The sequence below is a fragment of the Gopherus flavomarginatus genome, chromosome 9 (genome assembly GCF_025201925.1).
Source record: "Gopherus flavomarginatus isolate rGopFla2 chromosome 9, rGopFla2.mat.asm, whole genome shotgun sequence".
Classification (NCBI taxonomy): Eukaryota; Metazoa; Chordata; order Testudines; family Testudinidae; genus Gopherus; species Gopherus flavomarginatus.
Genome location: NC_066625.1, coordinates 76,366,674 through 76,388,483, shown reverse-complemented (window position 1 = coordinate 76,388,483; position 21,810 = coordinate 76,366,674). Strand labels below are relative to the sequence as shown.

General features: G+C 42.5%; 1 protein-coding gene across 1 annotated transcript in view; it reads left to right on the top strand.

The window, feature by feature from the left end:
• Positions 1 to 19,770, top strand: part of ABHD17C (abhydrolase domain containing 17C, depalmitoylase) — a 63,580-nt gene extending 43,810 nt beyond the window's left edge. Inside the window, exons 2-3 of the mRNA XM_050967825.1 lie at positions 10,142 to 10,321; positions 18,263 to 19,770. Coding sequence (XP_050823782.1) covers positions 10,142 to 10,321; positions 18,263 to 18,482 — 400 coding nt within the window. The 3' untranslated portion in view covers positions 18,483 to 19,770. The remainder of the gene's footprint in view (positions 1 to 10,141; positions 10,322 to 18,262) is intronic.
• Positions 19,771 to 21,810: the final 2,040 nt, after the last annotated feature.

Below are 21,810 nucleotides of genomic sequence, written 5' to 3'. Positions count from 1 at the left end.
GATGTCCTTTCCTTACCTAGCTGGACTGTGTAGGGCAAGCTCTATACTGCTTAGTTACTCACCACTCCATAGATCACCTGAAGTTTTTCATTGTTGAGTTAATAAAATAAATAAGTAATAGAATCCATTGTCGCAGATAGGGTGAGATTGAACCTTTGAGCTCAGCCCTGAGGATTTGATGATGTGTAGCTGTACTACCACAAGGAGTTGACTCCTCTTGTCCTGAGGAAGAATAAGTTGCTGCAGCCCTGAAAAGAGTGCTGCTTTCCTTCCTACCCAGTGGGCTGGTAGAGCCATGGCTCCTCTCACTTCCTGTCCATTTCCTTGTGGAGGGAAGTCACTGAATATATCACAGGGTACTAGTGCCATAATCCAGGTAGCCCTAATAAGACCACATGATCTGGTGTGGGGCCTAGCTCCCTTCTCTGCCATAGGTGCCAGCTTTTTCCTGGCGCTGGTGGGTGCTCATGCCTCCCCGCCCTGACTCCACCCATGCTCCACCCCTACCCTGCCCCCATTCCAACCCCTCCCCCAAAGTTTCCACTGCCAACTCCGCTCTCTCCCTGCCCCTTTTGAACTCCTTCCCCAAATCCCCGCCCTGGCCCTGCCTCTTCCCTGGGTGCGGCCACATTCCCCCTCCTCGCCCCTCCCTCCCAGGCAGCAAGCGCTGGAGCTAGGAAGAGAAGGAGTGCGTGCTCCGGGGAGGAGGCGGAGCGGAGGCAGAGGTGAGCTGGGGCGGGGCGGCGGAGAGCTCACCCACCAATTTTTCCCTGTGGGTGCTCCAGCTCTGGTGCACCGTCAGAGTCAGCATCTATGTTCTTTACTACTCTGCCTAACTGCATTAGGATTGGACAAAACTAGCCCTTGGATTATAAACAGTCAGTATTTTATTCTGTTTCTCCAGCATGTAGCCCGATCTATCTATGTCTTTATATAACATTGATTACTTAAGAATTCCCAATGATCACTTTGAGGATTGAGAGGTTCTTGTCTCGAGATCAGGCCCAGTATTCAAATTATTATATAGTTGGGAACCCTGATGTGTACAGCTGCACACTCACACTATAGCAACTGTTCTATATTTACAAATTGTTTATTAATACATTTAGCACAGTCACAAACACCCCAACTCAGTAAGGCAGATAAAGATACTACAGGATGTACATTTGCACACCCATATACTGGCACCATCCATTGTAGAACGACCTGAAATGTTAGCCATCACCTTCTCCTCTCATCACCAGTGACCATCATTCTAGCACCTCCAGAGAACTAGATTTCCTTCTCCTACTGCCCCTAGGCTGAGATGTAATTTTTATAATATGATATGCTGAAGCTATTATGTTTGCATATTCAGTAGGGATATTTCACCTTTTCCTTATTTGTATATCCTCAAATTACTAAAGTTGGCGTGTGCTTCTCCTATAGGTTAGTATATGAATGTTTTCAACTTATCATATACATCAATTTGTTACCATGACCCTCTTGTGGTCGGCTATCTGCGGGTGTAGCTCATGTACCTGCTATGTACGTCATGACACTCTTGTGGGTGGACTCTTGAACATTGTGATTGGTGGTTGACTCTTGAACATTGTGGTTGGTTGTTCCTGTGGTCAAAAATTCCCCTTAAATGCCTATTTTCTGCTCCCCAATATGTGGAGTTTGGGCTGTTTTTATCTGTTCAAAGTTCATATAGGCCTCAAGCCTTATGCTAAGTTGCTGAACCTAATGTCTCACAGCAGTGGTCCCCAACCTTTTCGTCTGGCGCCCACCAGACAAAGGACAGTGGCAGTGGTCGAGCATCCACCGAAATGCCACCGAATTTCGGCGGCATTTTGGCAGATGCTCGACCGCCGGACAGGACGCGGGAGCATTTAGATGCCCCTGCGGGCGCCATGGCACCCACAGGCGCCGCGTTGGGGACCCCTGTCTTACAAGATACAAGCCTGTAGGTTCCTTGCATTACTTTTGAATATAATAGAAGTAGCTAAATATAATGAAAGGAAGGCAGTGAATATATAAAGCACCAATTAATTAATCTCTTTTCAGGGGCATAATAAAGGGAACCACATTTATTTCCTACTCCATTGGGAGCACAAGGGTAAAGCTCAACTTTTCAAATGGAAGAGAATAAAAATGTTTAAACTTCTAAGAAATATTAGAAATAAGAGAGCTTCCACTTTGAAATGGTCTCTAAAAGGCTAACCTGTATTAACTAGTACTATGGTTACAGTGTGTGTCTGTGTTAATTAGCATGGGGATTTCCCAGTGCCATAAGTTAATGATAAATGGCTATTTCTTTTATTCTCTGAGACGCATCAAATCATCAGAAGTAATTTAGGCTTAGTGAAATCAAACTCTGTAACATCCCTTGATTAAATATTTCTGGCCTCTGTTTGAATTATTCCAAGTGTGGACACATTCACAGAGCCACATCTTGTGTTTTGTTTCGACTGTTGTCTACTTTTTGTCTGCCTCTGTGGCAGTATGTTAGGCTGTATGCCAAAAATAACCAACTCAACCAACACTGTTTGGTCATTTTTCATATAACTTCATAAACCAGGCTATTGTGCAGACATTTTTTTGCTCTTACTGCAGTGGAAAAGTAAAATTTGATGAACTAGTGCAGCCCTAGGTTCTGTGGCAGTATACACTTTCAGGAGCGGCACCAGGGTTTTTGGCGCCCTAGGCGGGGATCCTTCCACGCTCCCAGTCGTTGGTGGCAGTTCTGCGGCGGGGGGGTACTTCTGTGCTCACGGTCTTCGGGGCACTTCGGCGGCGAGTCCCGGAGCGAGTGAAGGACCCGCCTCAGAATTGCCACTGAAGACCTGGAGCGCAGAAGGACCCCCCGAAGCCGAATTGCTGCCGAGGGCAGCAAAATGCCCCCCCCCCCCCCAAATCCTGGTGCCCTAGGCGACCGCCTAGGTCGCCTAAATGGAAGCTCCAACCCTGTACACTTTCCATTACAATGAAAAAAATTAGAATAGCATAATGAGAATGGATTTCCATGTTTTACTGTGCATGTTAAGGCTTTTTAAAGTGAAGTCAAAGAATCTTCTGCTAGTGACTGGCAAAAAGGATATTGCTTATGTACTGCAGTTTTCAGGTTTTCTGTAGTGCTCAAAATATTTTAATTTTCTCATTTGAAGATTGATACTTTATAGTGTTGCATCCCAACCCTTCCAAGTCAGAGATTCCCTGCAGTGTCATTGCTGGCTTCTAGTAAGGGACTTAAACCTGTGGTATTCTGGTCTAAATGCAAGAGAGGTATCCGCTGAGGCATGACCTGAAATGCAGTCTTTGTATCCAGTCATGCAAATACTCACAGACTTCAAGGCCAGACGTGACCGTCGTGATCATCAAGTCTGACCTGCATGCTGCAGGCCACAGAATCTCATCCACCCATTCCTGTAGTAGGCCCATAGCCTCTGGCTGTGTTACTGAGGTCCTCAGATCTTGTTTGGAAGACCTCAAGTTACAGAGAATTCACCATCTTCTCTAGTTCAAACCAGGAAGTGATCCTTGCCCCATGCTGCAGAGGAAGGCAAAACCTCTCTCCCCCCTCGCTCCTCACCTCTGCCACTCTGACCTCAGGAAAAACTCCTTCCCAACCCCAAACACACTGCCTGGTGTAGTATTTATTTACTGGTATGAGTCCTCTGATTTTTAAAAAGAAATCAGTGGGACTAATCACATGAATCAGTCCAATTCTGAAACAGAAGTCAAAGGTCTATCACTTCCCCCATTGTAAAAATAACTGACTTCCTGTGGATTTCTCTCTAGACTGGTGAGGCAGTTCTATAAAGGATAACTCTATCCACCAATTTATTTTTTTTTTAAAGAAACGGAAACATTACCTAAGTACTTCCAGATGCTGAAATTTAGAGCTGATCCAAATCATCTGAGTTTTAAGGATGAATGATATGTTTGGCAACAAAGAATTCCATGCTATTTATTGACCCTAGGTCTTTATACTAGTTTATACTGTCTAAAGATCCTAGATGCTTCTACAAAAACTCAGAAATTTAAAAACAAATATGCAGGAAATCTTTGTTCTAACTTTATAACATGAGACATATACTCCTGAGGGCATTCTGTGCCAAAAATTTAAAAATGCTGCGCATATTTTAAAATTCTGCAATTCAGGATCCAAGTATGAGTTGAGAGGGTTCTGTGTGGATTGAGAAACAATCAGAGTACAGGCGGCTCAGTGGGGGATCCAGGTGCGGGGGGATTTGGATGCACAGGAGCTATTTGGGGGGTTCTGGGTGCAATGGTAATGGACTCTGCAGGGGGGGTCCAGGTTAAGCTGGTTTGGGCTCAGGATGGGGGATCTGAGTGTGCAGGGGATAGAGCTCGGCAGAGGGGTCAGGGTGTGAGGGGCTCAATGAGGGGTTCAGATGCTGGGGCAGTGGGGCTCAGTGGGATGGGGATCAGTGGAGTGGGGATCAGGGTGCAGGTGGCTTGTCAGGGTGGTCCAGGTACAGGGGGAGTGGGACTCATCAGCGGGTTCTGAGTGCGTGGTGGGGTGAGGCTTGACTGGAGGGTTTGGGTATGAGTGGGAGTTGGGTGAATGTGGGAGCAGCTCCCCCCAGGGCCGGCTCCAGAGGTTTTACCGCCCCAAGCAGTCAAAAAAAAAAAATAAAACCACAATTGGAGGGACCCTCCGCCGAATACCTGAAAGTGCCGCCCCGCTCCAGAGTTGCCGCCCCAAGCACCTGCTTGATAAGCTGGTGCCTGGAGCCAACCCTGGCTCCCGCTGCAGCTGAGGAGCGATGGATTCAGGAAGCCAGGGGGATGGGAGTTTGCAGAGCTTCCTGCAGCTGGGGGAGAAATCTGGAGGTGGGTCTGACCCAGCCCTGGATGCCTGGCAGGGGAAGAGGAAGTCTCATTCTCCCCAGCCCAGCCGGGACCAGCAGCTGAGCCCAGCACAGGGTAGGAGCCACCAGTCAGGTCTTCCCCAGTCCTGCCCCTTCTCCCACAGTGATTTACCTCTCTGCTGGCTGCTCTGGGCACCCAAAACATACTGCTGGAGAGGATTGCATGACTGCTCTTGTGGCTTCCTTTTGCTTCCTTGTCAGAAAGTCATTTTTCTGTGGGGAAGCAAAGAAATATGCAGGAGACATAAATTCTTTACATGCGCAGTGCCGCAGAATTCCACAAGGAGTAGACCTAGCAGTTACCTTAAAAGGTAGGTGCCTTGAAAGTATCCATGCTGGAGGTTTAAGTTTTTTATATAAAGGGTAGCAGTAAAGACTTTAAAAAAAGGAAGTAGATTATGAGATGTGCTCTAATAAAAATGTTCTAGAAATCTGTAATCACCTCTCAATATGGCAGGCTTGTCTATTTAGCTGAAATATGCTGGATTTATTTTAGATATTTGCAAACTAAATTACTTAGTGTTACTTGAAGACGGTTTACGGGAGATCCCCGTGAGAGACGGACAAATAATGCCATCAAATTCCAAATTGTTCCTTTTGAAAGGGACTTATTGCTCTGTATTTCTGAGGCCCTGGGAAAAAAGCAAGGCAGCCTCTGCTTACAATGCAGGCACTTTCATTTCAAACGGTCCCTAGATATAGTAAATATGAAAGCTAAATGTTGGATATGAGAACGGTGGGGAGGGACTAACCAAAATTGATTTTTCAAAGAGACTGATCCCACCCAAAAATAGACATGTTGAGATGGCCTGAGTCTCTGTTTCAGAGTTTGACCTAGTGATGTGTCTGGGAACAAGCAGAGTAGTCACCAGTTTCAGTCTGTTTGTAGCCAGCAATTACGTCCTCAGCAGTGGTTCTCAACCTTGTTGGGCTCAGGACCCATTTGTAAATATTCATGGCTTATCATGACCCAGTAAATAGTTTGATGGTGGAGACCCTGGATTGGTTTCAGGTGGGTCCTGCCCCTTGGAGGGGTTGGGTCCTGCACAGCATTCACCCACAGTGGCAGCTCCTGTGCTGCTAGGCCCTCTGCTGTGGGCATTGCACCCTAGGGGATTGCAGTGCCACTCAAGTTTGGCCCCATCCCCCAACTGGACCAAATTTGTGAGAGTGGCGTTGCTGGACTCCCATTGTCATGATGGTTGGGTCAAACCTGAGTGATGCTGGAACCCCAGAGGTTGCAGAGGCTGGAGCAGGGAGGTGATCCCAGCCAGCCCTGTGGGACCGGAGCTGCCACACAACCCTTTGAAAAAACTCTGGTGACTCAATTTTGGGTCCTGACCCACAGGCTGAAAAACCCTGCTGTAGTGGGTGTATTGTGATTGCAAATACTTGTGAACCTTTCCACCTATGAGTGGGGGTCAATAGAAAAAATAAGTGTTTGTTTTTTCTCTTGCAGAAACATGCTATGCTTTGCAGCTGTCAACCATATTAAAAGTAAAAGACGTGGTCTCTTTGTTTTCTATGTGAGGCTACCCTGTAGTCTTTCTTGTGCCTGTATAACTTTTGTAGATGCTTCAAGATTTGCTCCTTTCTCCAAATTGCACTGTTCCCCTGCACTGCGCTCCCCACTCCAACGGTTTTTAGACTTACAGGCAGATAAGATGAGCTCTGTAGAAACAAAGTTGCATACCCGCAAATTGTAGCTTGGGTCTTCCATTCAGTCACATGGACTTCTGTTTACATAGAGACCAAAGCTCATTTATTTCATGGAGAATATTTTTAGGAGCCGCTCTTTGGGTGGTGGACTAACATTCTTCCTTTAAGAAGGAAAATGAGTTGTGACAGAATCCTGAGGAAAAGAATTAGCTTTTTCAAAATATATATTTTTTTCGCTTTCTTCCCTCCCCCACTGCACTCTTTCTTGCCAGGTGGTTTTCCTCACTTCTTCCTTTCTTCTCTTATTGACTTCAGGTTCTACTCCCTCTGCTCTCTTTCTACCCATGCTTGTCCTCTCCTGTGATTCACTTTCCTTCTGACTGCTCCCTTCTTATAAAATGTTTATTTTAAGGAGCTGAGACATCACCGATTAAAACTTAAAACGGCAGGTGTTTAGATTCTGTTTCACCTGTTCATGGACCTTGCTGTTGAATCATCAAATGTCCTTTGGCCCTGCAGTAAATGTGTAAAATATAAACATGAGTGTTTTGTTCAGCTGTTTCGAGGTGAATTTGTCTGAAAGATGTGGCACTCGTCTGATCAAAAGGAGCAAGGGCAAAGGGAAAGATAATTTAACTAGTTTTAGGAACTTCCACTATCTAATTGCTTGATGCTGATTAGCTAGAAGTGATGTAGACATGACAACTACATAACTAAAACAATCTTTAGTCGCCCTTCCTGCTTTGTGTCACTAATTCTGGTACCAGTTACACCCTTGTCACTTGACTCAGTGCATGTTCCAGCACATTGCACTTTATACCGTAAAGGACAATATTAGCATCTTAATGCTTTAAAGACAAATATAGCTAAAATGCCACTTCACAGCTATGATATAATCAGAACTAAACTTTTAATGGCTCTGACAGTCAGTGAAACAGGGCTGATTGCAATGTAGAAATCCTCAATGTTTATAGCACTTCACACGACATCCTACTTTAACTGATTTGTTTCCTGCGAAATGCAGATTGTGCCTTAACTTCTTTGCTTCTAGAGGGCCTATCACTGTGGTAGCCATGTGCTTTGCTGACACAACAAATTACATAAACCACTTACAGAAACAAAATAAAACCAAAACTGGTGAAAATGAGCAAATGAGGAAAATCCTAGCCTGTGGGCGAAAACAAGGTTACAAAGCTCACACTCTAGGGAGCAGATCACTGTTGCCTTGTGCTTTCCCTTCATCTTCCTGCTGTTTTCTTTACTATATGCTTAGATTGTAAACTCTTTGGAAGAGGGACATCTCTTCACTGTATGTTTGTACATTATCTAGCACAGTGAATGCCTGATTGGTGCCTCTAGGCCCTACTGCAATATTAATAATCTGTGGAATGTTCTGCATGCGCGCGCGCACACACACACACACACACACACACACACACACACACACACACACAGAGAGTGACTGCTGCTGCAACTTTTAGGTTGTTGTGGTCTCTGCTCTGAGTGCACCCATCTCTCTGAGTAACAGGGTGAAATGGCTGGTGGATGGATCAGCATAGTTGGGTGCGCTGCTCCCAAATCTGTTGGCTGCACTGTACCATGAAGAGAGTGCAGATTCTTTTCAAATCACTTCTGGAAAGAAATTGTGCCCCCATTTAAGTCAGTGGGGCCAGGATTTCACTTCTCAGATTCTCTTCCCGTGCAACAGAACCATACAGGGTTTCGCTGCATCCAGGGCCCTCTCTGCCAGCCAGGGAAAATTTGCCCTAAATGAGCATTACATCTTGAAAGACATCAGACTCTAGCTGTGACAGACCACTAGGAGGATAGAGTTCACTCGGGGGACAAATTTTTATTATAGTTGCTTACTTATATTGCAGTAATGTTACAGTGTGTTAAGCATTGTACAAACGTCTGGGAAGGCGCAGTCCCTGTCTCAAAGAGACTACAATCCAAATAAGTCTTGCTCTATTATAAAATTAAGTATCAGATTGTAACGTGTCCTAGGATGATTAGTACTGTGTTCCCCCTTCTCAGTAACTTTTCTTCCCTACATAGGCACCAACTTCTGTTGACGCCAGTGGGTGCTTGACCCTCCTCTACCCCCGGCCCCGCCCTACTCCCCACCTGTCCTGCCCCCTCCCACCCCTGCTCACCCCCATTCCAACCCCTTCCCCAAAGTTCCTGTCCCAACTCTACCCCCTCCCTTCCCCTATTCCAACCGCTTCCCCAAATCCCCACTTCAGTCTAGCCTCTTCCCCGCCTCCTCTCCTGAGCATGCGCATTCCTGCTGTTCCAGCTGTTTTGCAGAGGCAAGCACTGGGAGGTAGGCGGAGAAGCAGGGATGTGCCATGCTCAAGGAGGAGGTGGAGGTGGGGCGGGGAGGGGAGCTTGGCTGCCAGTGGGTGCAGATCACCCACCAATTTTTCTCTGTGAGTGCTCCAGCCCCGGAGCACCCACGGAGTCGGCGCCTATGCTTCCCTATCCCTTTTACTGCTGCCATAGGAGCAGCTGATTGCTTGCTGGTGGGTTTCTGGTAAAGCAGCCAGTCATGTGTGCACCAGGCTGCTATCCATTTCACATCCAAAGGGACTGAAAACCTGCCTCCATACACCTGGTGGAATCCCAGCTGTAGGTTCTGACTTCCATTGCCATAGCAATGATAGTATTAGTGACAATGGGGCCTATCATCATTGGGAAAATGCACTCTTACAAACAGATTAAAAAATATTTCCTACTGGAAACATGCATTCCTCTGCAGTGAATTATTTCTTTGTGCCGCTCGTAATAAAGTGGGCTGGACATTGAGGCTCTGTGGGTAATATCCTGTGACTCTCAGAATAGCTATAATTTGTGTGTTAAATATTGTGGTGACCAAATATTGTTTATCCTAAAAATTTGAGATTACCCTGGAAAGTAATTTAATAATTTAAACCAACTTTTTGATATTTCTGAGTTTCTGAGATTGTGCTATTAGTGATGCTTTGTAGCAGCAGATTACTATACATCAGTCTGTAACTTCTGTAACTTGAGCTATAAGTAAAGTAGGGTCTGAACTATACAGCACACAGACTAGGATGCTAGCAGAATGGATGGGAATAATTAAGATCCATCCATCTTGCATTTTATTAACAATGTAAATAAGGCAATTGTACTTAATTCCCAGTTCATTTGATCTTGATTATATCTCCTCTTGGGTTGAATCCGACTGTTTTTATATAACAAAGAGCTTTTTTTAAACAGGAGACTGAATGTCAGCGTTAAGATAGCAATTCCTGTAAGATTCCTTTTTTCAGTGTCAAACACAGTTTGCTGCACTGTGTTGTGAAAGATAGATTCCTGAACATTCACAAGTATGGTTGAGAGTAACCAGCATGCTGATAATCCTGAAAGTGTTCTAATTAGTACATAATACTTCAATAATGATTTAGTCCATTACATACAGACTTGATACTTTCCTGTATACTGGGAGTGGATTTTGGAGAGCTGCAGTGGGTAGAACGTATGTTTTGTCCTTGTCACTGTTCTTCATTTGATATAGGTTGTTTAAAAAAAAAAATAAAATAAAAATTAAGCGATATATTTTCTAATTCTCTTTGCAGGTATGGTGTGAGTCCTGAGAACATAATTCTGTATGGTCAGAGTATTGGAACTGTCCCAACAGTGGACCTGGCATCTCGGTATGAGTGTGCAGCTGTAATCCTTCATTCTCCTTTGATGTCTGGATTACGGGTAGCTTTTCCTGACACCAGGAAGACATATTGCTTTGATGCTTTCCCAAGGTATGTGCAAATATTGCTGGAGGGATTGCTCTATGGTCACCTTAAACTTTTCTATAGTGTGTTCTTTTATTTGTACTGTGACATCCATCTTGAACTCTGGACAGGCACATCTTATAAATCAAAACAGATAATAAATATATTCATTTGCCACTGAGTAGCTTGTAGTCTCAAACTGGCATGTTCATTTGCTAAATAAGCAAATAAAGAAAACCCTACAACGTTTACAGCTATTTATCATTTCAATTTTTAATGCTCGTACACAGTTCACCAATCCATTGTATGTTAAATTTGGACTGGTAACTGTTAGCTATAGTTGCGCTGTCAAGTGCTTGAATCTAACAAGTAACACCCCTTTAGAAGTGTACATTGCTCAGCCAACTCTGATTTAAAAGGTACGTGGTGTCAACAAATATATGTGGAAAGAATTTTAGGTTTCTTGTTAACTGCTGATACTGCTCTACAAAAACAATAGACTAAAGGTGCTGGATAATGTCTGCTACTGCATAAAGGAAGAGAGGAAGGATGGTGCAGTGGTTAGGGCACTAGCCTAGGACTCTGTGACCAGCTCTGCCACAGGCTTCCTGTGAGTCTCTCTGCCTCAGGTCCCCATTTGTAAAATACTTCCTTGTCTCGCAAGGGGCTTGTGAGGATAAAGGCATTAAGATTGAGGTGCTCAGATACCACCATAAAGGGGGGCACCTAAGATCAATTGATAAGATGTGTCGCAGAACTTCAGCTGTTGTCTTTAAAATAAGCTTAAAATCTTTAAAATGCGGCATTGAAAGTTAAACGTGATTAGTTTCAGGATAAGGAATGCAATTGTCTCTATTGTTTAGGCTTTTACACTCTAGATGCTAACAGCTGTTCCAGGAATCCTAAACTGTATCAAATACTGAGTTGTAAAAGCAAGTGAAATTTACATCCTAAGAGTGAAAATGAGGGACCAGAGAGCACCCTTCAGTGTTGCAGTTGTTTTTGCAACACTTACAAATGTTTGTAAGTGGGATGTTGTAGCAGAGTGGCTCTCTGCTCTGGCCCTAAAGGGGTTAAAACAGCCCTGGATAAGGGCTGGGGGCTGGAGAAAGCAGCCTTTTAGGCTGGGCTGATTGGGGAAGTGGCAGCAGCTGGGGCCACGCCCCAAACTGAGCAACAGGCCCTTACATAAGGGCAGAGAAGCCAGGAGCCCAGACAGTCTCTCTCTCCCTTCAGAGAGAGAAGGGCCTGGCTGCAACGAACTAAATAAGGTACCTAGGGTGAAGCAGGGCTGGGGAAAGGCAGAGGAGCTGGGGAGCTCCTGCCTGGGGAGCCCCAGGCTGCAGCCTAGCAGAAGGCTAAGAGGTGCTGGGCTCTGCAGGGTGCAACCCAGGGGTAGGCCAAGGCAGCAGGTCCAACCCCCTTTGCCGATGATGAGAGGCTAATACTGCAGTCTGCCCCAGGGTGTGGGGCTAGCTAATGACTGGGCAGTTGCCACGACACTGAGGCAAAGTGGGGATAGAGGGTGGGGGGGGGTGATCCTAGGGAGGGGAAACCTCTAAGGAAAAGGGGTTGCTGCCAGGGGGCAGAACCTCACGTAAAAGGGGCACCGCGGTCCAGGGAGGGACACGGGGCCTGTAGCAGGAAACAAGGCGGAACACTGGCCTGTAGAGGGCGCTCCGAGCTGGAATTTGAGCTAATTCCCAAAGCAACCAGCAGGAGGCGCCGCAGGGGTGAGTCGCGACCAGTTACAGATGTCCATAAGGATTCATGTTCAAAGCAGAAACTGCATCTTCCAGAGCACAATCATTCTTTTTTTCTGAGTGAGGGAGAAAGGTGGAGGCCCAAATTCCACACAATAGAACCTCGAAGAATCAATTTTGTGGGGCTACTGAGACAAAGAAGCCAGATGTAATTTATTTTAACTCCTCCTTCTTTAATTATTAAAACTTCATACTAATGAACACACTTTATCTAATTTGCATCTGAAAATTGCTTTAATAAACCAGAACATATTACAACATTTTGTAAAGTGTAAGAAAATACTCTCAACCTTTCCAGAATACAGTACCCCTTTAGGAGTCTGATTTATCTTGTGTACCCCAAATTTCATCTCACTTAAAAACTACTTGCTTACAAAATCAGACATAAAAATACATGTTGCTGAAAAATTGCTTGCTTTCCCATTTTTACCACAAATTATAAAATAAATCAATCAGAATATAAACATTGTACTTGCATTTCAGTGTATACTATATAAAGCAGAATAAACAAGTCGTTGCATGAAATTTTAGTTTGTACTGACTTCACTAGCACTTTTTATGTAGCTTGTTGTAAAACTAGGAAAATATCTAAATAAGTTGATGTACCCCATGGAAGACCTGTGCGTGCCCCCAAGGTATGCATAACCTGGGTTGAGAACTACTGTCTTAAACCACCTGCTGCTTATTGCAGTGACTGTTAACTGAGTAGTCAAATTTACTTTGAGTAATCAGCACCAGATTCTTGTTTGACTTCTCTGGGAGGCATCTCTCAAGTACAAATAGTTCTAATCCTTGTCTAAATCTGAGCTGTACAAGGCCGTTTGGTGGAAGCAGTATTTTTTTACATTTTACTATGACGCTATGCTGTAGAGTGTACTTTGCAGCTACAGAAGCCATCCCTGATTCTCTAGGGACTTGAATGTCTGCTATTAAGTATTCCATGCAACTTTTTCCAGAGAGAGGTTCCTCATTTGAGCATTATAGTCATATATAGTAGCATTGTCTTCTGAGACTGTCATACATTGCTAGTGATACTGATCTTCAGACGATGCATGCCAAAGTCTAAGAGGAAAAAATACCCCAATTAGTTTCCTGTAGCCGGGGAAGGGAGAAGATGAGCAGACTCCATGGAGACTTGTGCAGAGTTGAGCTCTGTGACCTGCTACAGACTTTGGGTACATCTACACTGCAAAAAAAAATGGGACAAAAAATGGGACAATCTACACTATGGGATTATTCCAATTTTACATAAACCGGTTTTGTAAAACAGATTGTATAAAGTCGAGTGCACGCAGCCACACACAGCACATTAATTCGGCGGTGTGCGTCCATGTACCGAGGCTAGCGTCGATTTCTGGAGCGTTGCACTGTGGGTAGCTATCTCGTAGCTATCCCATAGTTCCCACAGTCTCTCCCGCCATTTTAATTCTGGGTTGAGATCCCAATGCATGATGGTACAAAAATAGTGTTGCGGGTGATTCTGGGTAAATGTCGTCACTCATTCCTTCCTCCGAGAAAGCAATGGCAGACAATCATTTCGTGCCCTTTTTCCCTGGATTGCCCTGGCAGACGCCATAGCATGGCAACTATGGAACCCATTTTGCCTTTTGTCACTGTTACCGTATGTGTACTGGATGCCACTGACAGAGGTGATACTGCAGCGCTACACAGCAGCATTCATTTGCTTTTGCAAGGTAGCAGAGACGGTTATCAGTCGTTCTGTACCGTCTGCTGTGCCAGTGTAAATTGGCGATGAGATGACGGTTATCAGTCGTTCTGTACTGTCTGCTGCTGTTATGGGTGCTCCTGGCTGACCTTCGCTGAGGTTGGCCGGGGGCGCAAAGACAAAAATGGGAATGACTCCCCGGGTCATTCCCTCCTTTATGTTGTATCTAAAAATAGTCAGTCCTGCCTAGAATATGGGGCAAGTGTACTAGAGAACCAGTGTACCAGAGAGTACAGCCGCTCCGTGTCAGATCCTGCAGAAATGATGAGCTGCATGCCATTCTAGGGGGTGTCCCTGCAACACCCCCACCCGTTTCTTCCCTCCTCCCCCAACCCTCCTGGGCTACCATTGCAGGGTCCCCCCATTTGTGTGATGAAGTAATAAAGAATGCAGGAATAAGAAACACTGACTTTTTAGTGAGATAAAATAAGGGAGAGGCAGCCTCCAGCTGCTATGATAGTCCAGGCAGGACATTAAACAGTTGGGGGGAGAGGAGCCCAGCATCCCACTGCTATGATAGTCCAGGCAGTACAGAATCTTTTCTTTAGACATGAAAGGGAGGGGGCTCATGGAGCTTAGCCCCCAGGTGCTATGATGAAGATGGTTACCAGCCGTTCTGTACCATCTGCCGGGAATGACTGGGAGTCATTCCTATTTTTACCCAGACGCCCCCGGCCGACCTCACCTGAGGCCAGCCAGGAGCACTCATGGGATGATGATGAGGACGGCTATTAGTCTTTCTGCACTGTACCGTCTGCCACCGGGGAAGGGAGAGGAGAGGATGCTGCTGTTCAGTGCCGCAGCACCGTGTCTACCAGCAGCATGCAGTAGACATATGGTGACATTGAAAAAAGTCAAGAAACTATTTTTCCCCCTTTTCTTTCACGGGGGGGGTGGGTAAATTAAAGAGAGATACCCTGAACCACCCCGGACAATGTGTTTGACCCTACAGGCATTGGGAGCTCAGCCAAGAATGCAAATGCTTTTTGGGGACTGTGGGATAGCTGGAGTCCTCAGTACCCCTCCCTCCCTCCATGAGTGTCCATTTGATTGTTTGGCTTTCCATTACGCTTGTCACACAGCACTGTGCTGTGGACTCTGTTCATAGCCTGGAGATTTTTTTCAAATGCTTTGGCATTTCGTCTTCTGTAACGGAGCTCTGATAGAACAGATTTGTCTCCCCATACAGCGATCAGATCCAGTATCTCCCGTACGGTCCATGCTGGAGCTCTTTTTGGATTTGGGACTGCATCATCACCCGTGCTGATCAGAGCTCCACGCTGGGCAAACAGGAAATGAAATTCAAAAGTTCGCGGGGCTTTTCCTGTCTACCTGGCCAGTGCATCTGAGTTCAGATCGCTTTCCAGAGCGGTCACAATGGTGCACTGTGGGATACCGCCCGGAGGCCAATACCGTCGATTTGCGGCCACACTAACCCTAATCTGACATGTCAATACCAATTTCAGCACTACTCCTGTCGTCGGGGAGGAGTACAGAAACCAGTTTAAAGAGCCCTTTATATCGATATAAAGGGCCTCGTTGTGTAGATGGGTGCAGGGTTAAATTCGGTTTAAATGCATAGTGTAGACCAGGCCTGAGTCTCAGAACCCAGGTCAACTGACTTGGGCTTGCAGGGCTCACGCTATGATGCTAAAATTGGCAGTGTACACGTTCTCACTCAGACTCTGAAACCCAGCAAAGGCGGTGGGTCTCGGAGCCCAGGCTTCAGCCCCAGCGAGAATGTCTACGCTGCTATTTTTAGCCTGTATCATTGGCCCAGGCTCTGAGACTTGCTGCGGGGATGGAGGGAGGGGAGTTCACCATGTAGGTGGACTCTTTGTAGCTAGGATATAGCAGTGGAATTCATTCTATTTGTTATGTTTTATCTTAACTTGATCGTAACAGCTAACATTTAAAGAGAGTGTTCTAGGAAGACAGACTGTAGCTAGTGAGACAACTGCTTCTTTAAAATACATGATCTTCAAGCTTATAGAGCTACAAGTTTTCTGTGAAGTCGTCATCCTTAGTACACTTCTCAGCAAGTTAAAATGTGAATTCACTGAGAGTGTAGTAGTAGTTTAAAAGATCTTGCTCTCAAACTTGTGCATTGTTCTTCTCTTAGAGTTTTTAAATTTCTAACATTTATGATTAAAATTAATACTTCTAGAGGAGAAAAAGCTAAGGTTTTTAATTACTTTATTCACAAGATTGTGTAGCAATGATTAGATGAGTCAAATCAAACAGTTTAAAAAGTAAATATGTGGGTGGGGGGAGTGTTTAAAGCTTGACAGCAGAGATGTTGTACAGTATTTTTTTTATTAACCTTCTACTGATCTGGTCATTGCTGTGACTCACTTCACTTATACTTAAAACAAGGGAAATAAACATTTGTGCATTTTCATTAATGTGTACTGCTCAGCTGTCTGCCTTTACTGTAGGAAACAATATGTTTATATACACCTTTGGAGAATTGCTGTTATGTGCATTTTATGTTGGGACCCCATGAGAATGTAATCTCTGTAGATTTCCTAGCTGCAGAGTGGTGTGGCTGAGAATACCAAGTAGGCTAATGTGCAGTTTAAATACTGCTTTACATGTAGCTGAGTTGGCAATGGGATGCTTTCCAATTTTTTGCAAAATACAAATATTTTTTCTTGAATGACAGTTCATCATCTGTATTCACAAACTGTTAAGCTAGTTACCTGGATGCTGCAATGATGAGGGTTTCCCAGCTTTCTAAAATATATTAAAAACAGTAGCTAGCTAGTAAGAGTGATATATAAAAAGCCTTTTGTGTACATAACTGCACATAGCTGACATGCCTGTTATGAAATCTTTACTCAGTGGCTGGCAGTCCATTGGGTTTTAAAACTTTTTTTTAAACTAGATTATTCAATATTTTGCTTATTTCACACTGCCATTTAATTATGGTATTCTTCACCTGGGGATGCAAATAAAAACTACAATTATACATGTCTTACATTGACAGTCTCTCTCTAATGTTCTTAAAGTCCTTACCTGTATTCCACATGGAAAAAGCTAAACCTGACTAGTCCATATTTAATGTTTTCCTACCTAGAATCTAACCTCAAAATCACAAGACTTAACTTTTTACTGTTTTAAGCTTGTATAGTCTGTTTTGAAGAGATACTGGGATGTAGAGAGACCAAAATGTTTGTTTAGCAATAGCTGTTACCTAGAATCCCACAGTACATCTAATGCTGAGCTTTTACACATGTGAAATTCTCTGTTCCAGTTCACATTACATTTTTGAATTGAATTATCTCTATATTTTCAAAATCTTACATTTATTTGTAAATTGTCACATTGGCTTGGCTATATTTTTGGTTTTTACTCATTTTGAGCAACTGAATAGATACAGCTTCACTTTTGTGTAGTCACTTTCACATCTAGATGTTTTACTTCCTTTACTACTTCTGGGAGTAGAAAAATCCTGACTCCCTTTAATTATTGTTCAACTTTATTTAACAAATCATAGAAATTAGAGGTGGGAAAAAGTTGTCTACTCTAGTTATTCTGTCAGTCCAAGATTGTTCACTACAATAGATCTTCTGGTGTCTGATTTCAGTTGTCCAGAGCGATGGAGTTCTTGCCACTTGGGGAACTCTTCCACAGTATAATAGATATATTACTGTTAAGAAAACTTGCTAACAAGCAAGCCAACTCTTCCTTTTCCTAATTTCATCTCCTTATTTCTAGTTCTGTCCCCTTGTACCACCCTAAATAGTTCCTTTCTTTTCTTGGTGTCCACACCCATCAAATATTTTTAGATTGAGATGTATTTACCTGTTATGAAAAGTATAGTATATTTAGTTCATTCTAGTACTTGATGGGGAAGCAACAAATAATTGTATATGTAAATTATTGTCTAAATATGATATACTGGAGTTTAGAAAATTATATTTTCAAATTAATCTTAAAATGAATTAATCCTTTAAAAGAATCTGTATTCATCTCTGGGGTCAAAAACAGGGATAAGGATGCTTTCTAAGCGATTTTTTTAATCAAAGGGCCATAATGAATTAGGGAGCGAATGTCTCTAGCTTAGTAGTAGGCTACATTGGTCACTAGCTCAAATTCAGACATGGTGACTTAAGTTTCATCCTCTGTGGGAATGCATTGGTGGGCTGAAGTTGGTTCTGAGTTACAGATGTCCACAGGCTAGCTGGTACGATAGTCACTAATAAGCCAAAGATTTGACCAGGCAGGAGAGTGGACAGACTTCTTGCCATCGAAGAGATTGATAGCAAGATGGCGATAAAAGGACAGCTTGCACTCACAGTTATCTGTGCCTGTTTTGTGGATAAGTCAGTGGGGCATCAAGTGGGGTATCCATTTTTTAAAAAATACAATATTCCTTAATTGTGTTTAGTGATTAATTCAACTTTGTTTTCTTTGGTATTACAAATGTAAAAACTAAAAGCCTGAGTAACTTCTCTTTCTTTTCCATCCCCCTAGCATTGACAAGATATCTAAAGTAACCTCTCCTGTGTTGGTAATTCATGGTACTGAAGATGAGGTAATAGATTTCTCCCATGGCCTGGCAATGTATGAGCGATGTCCACGTGCAGTGGAGCCCCTCTGGGTGGAAGGGGCTGGGCATAACGACATAGAGCTTTATGCACAATATCTAGAAAGACTAAAACAGTTCATATCTCATGAACTCCCCAACTCCTGAAGAAGCCTACTTGATTTTACCTCAGTTACTGTGAATGGAAGAAATTACCTGTTTTTGCACATGCTTTAACTGGATAGCTGTAATAGCTTTATACTATGAAGAAATACCTGTCTTTAGGGTGTTCTAATCAACATCTGATGAAACTTGTCTTTTTATATCTGAAAATTATTCTACTAATGCACACAATATGGTCAACTACTGTAATTCCAATGACTTTTAGTTTCATTACTCTGGAGGACAAGGGGATACTAGCTGAATATGGGGACACTTTTTATCTAGTGGTATATTAATATTCTAAAATCAGTTTTCTCTATCTTCTGATCATTTATAATTCTGTCCTATGAGACTTTTTTTCAGTGTTCTCAGTATATGGAACACAACTGTTATGAACTGCAGCTTGTTCTTAACAATCGATTCATGGGTTCGATCTAAGGGAGTACTTTCTTTGTAAATTTCTAGCTGTGGTATTGTAACTGGCAAGTTATTGTGATGAGGTCTTTCCTCTTAGTGATCTTTATTTAATTTACTGATCTTCCCAAGTAAATTATTTAAGATGGTCCTACTCTTTCCTGGGGGAAAAAAAAAATTAACTAATACATGGGGCTAAATTCTGTAGCAACCGCTCAGCCATTTTCTGTATAAATATAACTGGAATATTCTTAAGGAAAAACTGACTAAATTGTTTTTGTTTAATAAAAATAATGTATAAATTCATTAATAGAAAACTCCTTTTAATATTCAGATGGTCTGAATAAGAGCCATAACATTTCCTTCTGTAAAGCATTCCTGTAGACTTTTTAAAAGTACTGTACATATTTGAATTTACATTGTGCATAGATTCTTAATTGGTAGTTTTAATTTAAGTCTAAATACAATAAACTGCAAAATTCTGGTTTGTATATGATTGAATACATTTTGTTAAAATATGTTTTTATCCCTATATTATTTTGCTATTAAAATTTTATAAGATTTCCAGGGCAAAAAATTAACATTTTATGTTTTGATGAATTTATGTAACTAAATTTTCATTGAACGAATCTTTTTAGTTTAGAAGTAATTTGATTCTTTGACACTGGAATCGCACAGAATATGCATCAGAAATGCAAGACACTTACAATTGTTACACTACTACTATAGGTCTGATTTTTTCCAAATTTAAAGGCCTTAAATGTACTGTAAGCCTCAGATTGTTGTAAAAATTGATTGCGGTTGATTGCAGTTTGTGTACTGTTGCTAGAATGCAACACAGTGGTTGTAATGGAATAAAGGATGCATGGATTAGAGCATATTGAATTGTGAATCTCATTTGTACTATAGTTTTCATACAAAGGCAGCAAACATGAGGTATGGAAAAATTATATTTTGGAAGGGGGAGAAAATACCAAATAATCTGATAGCCTAACCTTGCATTTTAATGTTAAATGTTTAGGATTATTTTGTACCTTTTTGTAAAGAGCAAACCTGCCATCCTGCTCAATTTTATATGTGAATGGAATGTAAACTGGTGTTGTTCGGTAAGGATTCTTGATGTACTGTTTAAATATTGAAAATCATGGCTGGGAGCAATGATTGAATATGGTCATCATGAGATCTTGTGACAAGAATGCAATTAACTAATAATGTCAGCAGAGCACGGTGTGCATGCTGTCTCTGAGATTGATTTAGAGCTGTAGTGCCCCAGTAATTAAAGTAAAATTGAAATTTTCATTTCTATCCCTGAATCCTAGAAATTAAACATAGAAAAGGTCAGTTAGGTCATCCAGTGCCTCTCCTTGTCAGTCCAGGCTGGTTCTTTGCAATAGACCTTGTCCAGTCAGATTTTAAATAGTCCAAGCAATTCCTTTCCAACTCTGGGGACAGCAAATCCTATTAACAACATCTGTGGGAGCTGTTCAGACCCTGTGGTGAAAGAGTGGGGCCCCTGCTGTGCGTACTCTCCATTTGTAGATAGGGGCCTATGCATTCAAACATGACTAGGGACTTTCAGTTTCTCCAGTTCTGAGTGTCCAGCTTCAGACAATTTAGAGGCCTGCTTTTTCAGGAAATGCTTACCACTTTGTCACTTCTGAAAATTTAGGCCAGAGTGTCTCTTCCCCTCCCCTGCATAATGCAGTCACTTCTAAATATTGCTTAGACACGTTCCACTTGGCTCTTTTTTAATCTTTCCTTTATAAATCACTTCCCCTGGCTTCCTCAATCACTTGATAGGCTTTGAATTTGCTCAAATTGTCAATATGCTTCTAGTAATGAGGTGCCCATAGCTGAATACGGTTCTCCAGATGTGGTCACATCAGCCCCATATAGGGTTGGAACTGTCCTCTTTGCTGCTCCTGTCTACATATTCAGCCCAATCTTGCAATAGGATTTTTCACTGATATTTGCTATTGATTTTGCAAACAGGTCCTGGGTACCCTCACCACTAGATTCCTTTCAGCTCAATTGTTTTCCAGATCTTTCTCTCAAACTGTAAACTTACTTCAGACTTTTTCCATTTACCCAAACTTTCTGCCAATTGTTAATATGTGTAAGTCCCTTGATGTTCCTCTGTTCTGGTTAATGTCAGTAATTCCTTCCAATTCCATATAATCTGAATTTCATTAACATGTTTTAAACTTTCCCTGTCATCAATGAAAATATTAAATAACAGTCCCTGCAATGACCCTCTAGGTCTTGTTGCTTTCTTCCTTCAAGTCAATAAATTTACCCTCAAAGAATTTTCAGTGCATTCAACCATGTTCCCATGCTTGAATGAATTGTGTGAGTTGTGTGATACTATCAGTGAAAAAGCATATATAATCTATATTGAACTCTCTCTTCAGCCCAGTAATTTTGTAATTATCATTCCCTGACTTTGGGCATTTGAATATTTCTAATTCATACATTTAAAAATCTCCCACCTGTTTAAAAAATTGATTTATGGGATGTCAGAATTAAATTTTAATTAAAAATCCATGACTGACTCATGGAACAGCTTATACAAGAGCAAATCCAGGACACCCTTTATTGAAAGAGAATAGCATGAGCATAGGACCTTTTGCATCAGGAGAAGTAATGGAGTGATACTATGGGGGAGGGGCTTTGAATTGTTGTTTAAAATGCTCTGGGTTTGCAAAAAATATAATCAATGGGACTTTTGCTAAACTCCAGCTGACAAAACAAAAAAAATCCTCCCACCAACTCAAATTTGTAATATAATTTTGTTCTTACATTTAGATATGACCTTGCCATAGTGTAAGCATGTGTTAAGAGTTATCAAGATGTCTCTGAAAATTGCTGACTATATGCTGTTTTGTAAACCATGTTGTTAGAATATTTAGCTGGTCTTTTA